Genomic DNA, 6,765 nt, shown 5'->3' with positions numbered 1-6,765 from the left:
AAAAATTAAAAGTTTAGGTATTAAAACGGATCAAAACTGATAGTTTATGTACTGAATACGTAGTTTACCCTAAATTTATTGGATATTTCTTTCATTTTCTTTTTTAAGTATTAATAAATTACTTTACTCGAATATATTTATTATTTTATTTCCTTTATTATGTTAAATTTTGGGATTCCATCGTTCAACGTGCGTCGAATTAAAACATAGAGATTTTATTTTAAATTTGAACATATAGAGTGAATAAATCCGTAATTAGACCAAAAAAAGCATATCTACTGACAGCGTACTTTGGCTGTTCTCTTCTCGTAGACACATCAACTCAACATGGGACATGGTCGTGAATCCTGAATCGTAAGATCTGAAATCAATTCAACATGGCGAACCTACTTATCTGCTGACAAGTGGCAAATTACTACACCTCAGTTTTAACGCTATCTCAACATTTTTCCCCTAGAAGACGATTTTGTCGCAGCACACTGTTCCTCTCTCCTTGTCGATTCCAACGGCGCCATTTCACAGTTTCCACTATTTTTTAGCTCAAAACTATCAAACTCAGTTGATCACCAAGCTTTTTGCTTCGAACCCATCGCCCCTTTCCCTATACTTAAAATCTTGTTGCTATTCATTGTTGTTATTAGCAGTTTGTTTAATTTCCTCATGGCTTCATCGGTACTCTCTTTGGCTTCTGCCACTCCCTCTGCTTCGCTTTCTTTCCATGGAATCCACAAGGTATTTTCTGATCACTTTCTGTTTCTGCTTTAGATACTGTTTGGTTATTGAGAAATGGAAATATGGTTCCCGCAGGGAAAATCTAATCTTGGGGGCATCAACAAGGAAAAAACCAATACTTTCATCAAAGCAAAGGTTCCCTTTTTGTTTTCTTTTCTATCTCATTACCATTTAAAGATCAACTCTTCATGTTCATTATGTTTATGTAATAATAATTAAGGGTTTTCCCCCTTGATCTATGTGTGACTCTGGGTAGCTGGTATTTTGATTTTTTTTTTTTTTTTGTATTGTCTGCAGTCTTTTGGTCGAACATCTATGGTTGTCGCATCCATTGTGTCTCGTTTTGAGGGTATAACAATGGCTCCACCTGATCCAATTCTTGGGGTATCTGAAGCTTTCAAAGCAGACAACCATGAATTGAAACTCAACCTTGGAGTTGGAGCCTATCGAACAGAAGAGCTACAGCCCTATGTGCTTGATGTGGTTAAAAAGGTATGGCCTGCTCTAGATTCTCCATTGACATTGCTCATAATTTGCTTTATTTGTTTCTGCAAAGGCTTGAGTGTTTGTTTCTTTGTCAATTAGTCTAGTTGGCCTGCTCTAGGTTCTCCATTGACAATGCTTATAATTTGTTTTGTTTCTTGATGCCAAGAATGAGTATTTTTTTTTTTTTGACAATTATGTTGAGTTGAAAATAATATATTTTGGCACCTCTAAATTTTCTAGGCTGATAAGCTTCTACTGGAGAAAGGGGAAAACCGTGAGGTAACTCGAGTTACTAATTTGCATACAAAACCTGAGATCACTCTTCTTTGGCTTGCTTACTATGGTTTTCACTTGCAGTATCTCCCTATTGAAGGCTTGGCTGCTTTTAATAAAGTGACTGCAGAGCTGTTATTTGGAGCAGACAATCCAGTTATAAAGCAACAAAGAGTGCGTGAGATTTCTGGCTATTGTCTTGTACCAAAATAAACTATGCCTAGTTTAGCTCTCTATGATGAATTATTTCAGGCAAATTTTGATTCTTGTTGATTTATTCTATTATACTTGTTTCCAGGTTGCAACAGTTCAAGGGCTTTCAGGAACTGGTTCACTTCGGCTGGCTGCAGCGCTCATAGAACGATATTTTCGTGGGGCAAAAGTTCTAATATCATCTCCTACTTGGGGTGAGTACCGTCTCCTTGTTGAACTTAGTTGTGAAATTTGTTCGATTGCTTAGTTACCGAGCCATCTTGCAGGTAACCACAAGAACATTTTCAATGATGCTAGGGTTCCATGGTCGGAATACCGATATTATGACCCGAAAACAGTTGGTTTGGATTTTGAAGGGATGATAGCAGACATCAAGGTCATAATACTCTAGCTAAAAATGCTCACTACAGTATATATCAACGTGCAATAAGTCAATTCCTTATTCTAGATTTATTCTTCAATTACACTTTTCAGGCTGCTCCCAAGGGATCTTTTATTCTTCTTCATGGTTGTGCTCACAACCCTACTGGTATCGATCCAACTCCAGAGCAGTGGGAAATAATTGCAGATGTCATCCAAGAGAAGAACCATGTTCCGTTTTTCGATATTGCATACCAGGTATTACTTGCCTGAAATTTTAGACAGAGGTGATTTAAATAAGAACTCCTTGATTTACTTTTTTCGATAGGGGTTTGCAAGTGGAAGCCTTGATGCTGATGCAGCATCTGTTAGGATGTTTGTAGCTCGTGGTATGGAGGTTATTGCCGCTCAATCATACAGTAAAAATCTTGGCCTTTATGCAGAGAGGATTGGAGCAATAAATGTCGTTTGCTCGTCACCAGAGGCTGCTGCAAGGTGCAATTATGTTGTGTTTAACGCTGGAAAATATTCTCTTTCAGTATGCAATGGTCCTTCCTTGAGAATGTCTCTTATGTTGCATGCATGTTCCAGGGTAAAGAGCCAACTGAAAAGAATAGCTCGACCGATGTACTCGAATCCTCCTGTTCATGGGGCAAGGATCGTTGCCGATATCGTTGGGGATTCAACTCTCTTCAACGAATGGAATGCAGAGATGGAAATGATGGCCGGGAGAATTAAGAACGTGAGACATAAATTATTCGATAGTCTTTCTTCCAAAGACAAAAGTGGGAAGGATTGGTCTTTCGTTCTCAAGCAGATCGGCATGTTTTCATTCACAGGCTTAAACAAAGCTCAGGTAATGGCCCGTTCCAACACTGATATACTCGATATGTGTTGGATATTGAACTGTCTTATAACATTATGTCTGTGTGTGTTTTTTCCTTAACAGTGCGATAATATGACGAACAAGTGGCATGTTTATATGACCAAGGATGGAAGGATTTCCCTTGCAGGATTATCATTGGCAAAGTGTGAATACTTAGCAGACGCCATCATCGATTCATATCACAATGTGAGTTAAATTAAGATAATGATAGCTGCAAAATTTTGTTGAGTTCAGCAATTCATGAATATTTAAGTGGTTTTACAGAAAAACATGTAATAATGTGATTTAACTGAGTATTGAAAACTCTTAATAAGCAACTAACGCTCGTGTTTCGAGCTGCAAATCTGCCTTTTTAGCCATTGATGTTGCTTGTGAAGTGTTACGGTTCAACTAAACTAGTATAAAGCATCTTATATGTGGTGTAATTTACAAATTGTATGAACAATCAGAAAATCTTATACTCAGGCTAAACCAACTAGTCTTCCGTCCAAATATCATCAGAAGTTTGCATCTAATTAAGCAATCGAACTGATACAGAACTATGATTTTACCTATAAAAAACCTGAAACCAAGCCTGATACTGATTTTGAGACATGTCAAGACTGAACTAGGTAGGTTTTGGCTTTTCGGGTCAAGGGTCTACAGATTGTTCAACTCTTAAGGTCCCTCCAAGCTCCGTAGGAACAAGAGGAATAAGTGAGTGGAGAACATCGGTTATCAACGGGCGATAGCTCGGTTCTGGTTGCACACATAGCACAGCTACAGCTGCAACCTACAATATTACAATCTCACTTTGCAATTATATCAAAATCATGCAAAAGCGAGAGGAACTGGTTTCAGAAAGTGAAACACTGAACAGCTTTACCAACCTGACATAAATGCTTCAAATCCATGGTATTTTTAATCACAGGATCCACAATGTTTGGGAGTTGAGATCTATCAATAAGCTTAGGTATGGCCTGCAAATTCATATGATAGTTATGCATTAAATTGTCTAAACGGTCGGTCGATTTTTCGAAGGCGAACTAAAATTCGAGCAAGGCATACATACCCATGTGACAATAGATATGTATTGAGCTGGTGCCAGTTTTTCTACAGGCTTTCTTCCCAATAATAGCTCCAGCAACACAATACCGAATGCATAGACATCACTCTTATCTGTTAATTTCCCTACAAAAAGCAGAATACCAAATGCAAACATGAACAACAGACTGTCGGAATCGATTGCTTGATTCGCGTACATACCATCTAAAAGATATTCCGGAGCTAGATAACCTAAAGTGCCAGAAAGCTTTAAATTATTCTTGTTTTGGTCTGCATCAGTTACTGCTAGACCAAAATCTGAGAGCTGTCTCAACACAAAGAAAGAAAGTGAGCAACGATAGCACAAACACAAGTTTTTACACTGTCAAATAATTTATGTCCATAATCTATTACCTTGGCGTTGAAATCTGAATCCAAGAGGATGTTAGATGATTTCAGATCTCTATGGATGACTGCTGGATTACATAGCTCATGTAGATATTCTATCCTCTGGTCAACAATGGAGATATTTGTTTATTACTGTTTCATTAACTGAGAAGAATAGAACAGTGGATGTCAAAAGCTCACCTTGCTATATCCATGGCAACTTTCATCCTCCTATGCCAAGTTAACGATGATCCATGGGAAGGTCCTAAAGCATAACAAAGCTATCACATTTCTATAATCTTTGTGAGAGATTGAAAGAAGAGAGCTTCTTAGTTCTGTTACCATGTAATTGAGTTTCTAAAGAACCATTTTGCATCAGTTCATAGACAATAAAACTTGTCTCATTGTAACTGCTGAAACCCAACAATGAAATTATGTTTGGATGCTTGAAGTTAGAAAGCAAATCCACCTCATTCTGCGATTTCCAGAGAATAACATCACAACAAAGATGACAATCCAGGAAAACAAGTGAAAAGAATGGGATTTTTAATACCTGGAACTCTTGTTCTGCATCATGGCTTGAACATTCCAACTTTTTGACAGCAGCATAAGAACCATCAACGAATTGAGCTTTGTAAACACATCCAAATCCACCAATTCCCAGAATATTATTTTGATGGAACTTGTTGGTAGCTTCTGCAAGTTTCTTGTAATCCATAAATGAAGCAAAACCCTCCTTGGGAACCATCCTCGTAGACTTGAATTTACCCAAAAATGGTGCCAAAGCAATCCCTTTTTCAGCATCTAACCACAAAAGAATCAACTCTTAAGTGCACTCTCAGAATCGCAGAAACTATGAACAAAGGAATGAACTGAGCATTGGCTCAAGAGAGCATACCTGAGCTGTTGGCATTATTTTTGACGGGTTTAAGTGAACTCTTTCTGTAACAAATCCATAAACAAAACAACGAAACGATAGTTACACCCAATGAAGAGCAAGCAACACCGAGAGCTATTAACATTTTCTTTGACAAACTCATTCTTTTGTGCTCCTCACTCCCTGCCATTTCAGTAACCACTTTTTTGTCAGCAGAACTTGGAGAGAAAAAGTGAGCAATGGGTGCAGTTTCAGTACCTGGAAAGAAAGGACTAGAAATGGGTGACGAAACAGGGCCTTGCACCGCAAAAACAACAACGGTTTCATGAAAAGAAACAAGGCAAAGAAGCAGAAGCAGAGGTAGAAGCTTCTTCTTCATCATCCCTTTGTTTCTTTTTTCAGAACGGTACTAAAACTTTTACGATTACTGGCAACACTGAGTTTTCATGAAGACACGAAGAAGGATATATTATATTTACGTGGACTAAGCTGTAGCCAATACCTTGGGTGCTTACTTTTATAGTTTTGTTGAACCTCTGAACTCTGTAAACACCTTTTTCGATCCTTGTTTTAGTTGTTTGTATCCTGAGGAAAGACAAATAAATGCAGGAGGATGTTATCTGTTGTTTTCTTAGCTTCAACCCCACTATGTGATGATCTTTGCATTACTAGAAATCAAACTATTGATGAATATATACGAGTTCGAATACATGTTTTATAAATACGAAACCAAATCGTTATATACGAGTTTGAATACATGTTTTATAACATATACGGTAAATTACACATTTAGAATATAAACTATCGATTTTAGTTATATACGAGTTTGAATTAAACTTTCAATTTTTTCAAAACCGTACTTAACGTTTAGTTTTTGTTTTGTTTTAGTATCCGTCGTTAAAAACTTAACGGACGGGCACTCCGACCACCGTGTTTACACTCATTGGCCGTCGCATCCCTCGGCCGATAAAGCTCAAACTTTCTAGCCCGCACCTTTTCGATCCCTAAACGTGATTTCAACCTCTATTTCATCGAAAAATGCCTCAATCTCCCTAAATCGATGACAAACTATTCGACTTCTTCATCCTTCAATCTTCGTCATCAACTGCCCGATGAGCCTGAAACTAGATTATGTTGGTAGAGTCATCATTCTCTTGTGGTCCATCGTTCGAATTGATCGTCCGTCCACCGAAGAGATGTGTTGTCAGCCCGTCAGTTAAGTTTTTAACGACGGGGTACTAAAATAAAACAAAAACTAAACGTTAGATATATATTTTAAAAAAATTAAAAGTTTAAGTACTAAAATAAATCAAAATTGATAATTTAGGTATTAAATGTATAGTTTACCCTAACATATAAGATGTTTATAAATAAATATTTATTTCATAAAACATATGCTGGAATCAAACTCTTATATCGGGATATCTCTCGTACGGCAACTTAATATACGGCTAAGGAAATGCGCTATGAAAATGTTATTAGTTTTTTAACATTTTCGGTATAGTGCTACCTAAAACATTATTTTTTT

The 6,765-nt window shown here is 37.2% G+C and overlaps 2 protein-coding genes across 3 annotated transcripts; one reads left to right on the top strand and one right to left on the bottom strand.

The window, feature by feature from the left end:
* Positions 1-412: 412 nt before the first annotated feature.
* Positions 413-3,290, top strand: LOC120184949 (aspartate aminotransferase, chloroplastic-like). Of its 2 annotated transcripts, XM_039189290.1 has the most exons (12): positions 413-516; positions 554-732; positions 808-867; positions 1,030-1,224; positions 1,459-1,497; positions 1,576-1,665; positions 1,790-1,898; positions 1,971-2,080; positions 2,179-2,322; positions 2,393-2,559; positions 2,656-2,920; positions 3,014-3,145. In XM_039189290.1, the coding sequence occupies exons 2-12, from the start codon at positions 661-663 to the stop codon at positions 3,143-3,145; spliced, it is 1,383 nt and encodes a 460-aa protein (XP_039045221.1). In that variant the 5' UTR covers positions 413-516; positions 554-660. The 2 variants fall into 2 exon arrangements, with proteins under 2 accessions (XP_039045221.1, XP_039045220.1); XM_039189289.1 differs by lacking the exon at positions 413-516 and having other exon boundaries at positions 661-732; positions 3,014-3,290.
* A 170-nt stretch (positions 3,291-3,460) lies between these two features.
* Positions 3,461-5,616, bottom strand: LOC120184941 (probable receptor-like protein kinase At1g80640). Its single transcript, XM_039189284.1, has 9 exons — positions 5,259-5,616; positions 4,914-5,164; positions 4,703-4,835; positions 4,562-4,625; positions 4,388-4,481; positions 4,196-4,298; positions 4,002-4,120; positions 3,820-3,909; positions 3,461-3,722 (listed from the first exon to the last, which is right to left on the bottom strand). The coding sequence occupies exons 1-9, from the start codon at positions 5,614-5,616 to the stop codon at positions 3,582-3,584; spliced, it is 1,353 nt and encodes a 450-aa protein (XP_039045215.1). The 3' UTR covers positions 3,461-3,581.
* Positions 5,617-6,765: the final 1,149 nt, after the last annotated feature.

This window comes from Hibiscus syriacus, unplaced genomic scaffold (assembly GCF_006381635.1).
Source record: "Hibiscus syriacus cultivar Baekdansim isolate YM2019G1 unplaced genomic scaffold, ASM638163v2 tig00112980_pilon, whole genome shotgun sequence".
Lineage (NCBI taxonomy): Eukaryota > Viridiplantae > Streptophyta > Magnoliopsida > Malvales > Malvaceae > Hibiscus > Hibiscus syriacus.
This window is presented reverse-complemented; position numbering and strand designations above follow the sequence as displayed.

Excerpts from the sequence above, each read along its gene's own strand:
- LOC120184949 (XM_039189289.1), top strand. The coding sequence starts at position 661 with ATGGCTTCATCGGTACTCTCTTTGGCTTCTGCCACTCCCTCTGCTTCG. Across the intron at positions 733-807 it reads CTTTCCATGGAATCCACAAG|GGAAAATCTAATCTTGGGGG; the intron begins GTATTTTCTGAT and ends TGGTTCCCGCAG. Across the intron at positions 1,498-1,575 it reads AGAAAGGGGAAAACCGTGAG|TATCTCCCTATTGAAGGCTT; the intron begins GTAACTCGAGTT and ends TTTCACTTGCAG.
- LOC120184941 (XM_039189284.1), bottom strand. The coding sequence starts at position 5,616 with ATGAAGAAGAAGCTTCTACCTCTGCTTCTGCTTCTTTGCCTTGTTTCT. Across the intron at positions 4,482-4,561 it reads GTTGCCATGGATATAGCAAG|GATAGAATATCTACATGAGC; the intron begins GTGAGCTTTTGA and ends TGTTGACCAGAG. Across the intron at positions 3,723-3,819 it reads ATTTGAAGCATTTATGTCAG|GTTGCAGCTGTAGCTGTGCT; the intron begins GTTGGTAAAGCT and ends GTAATATTGTAG.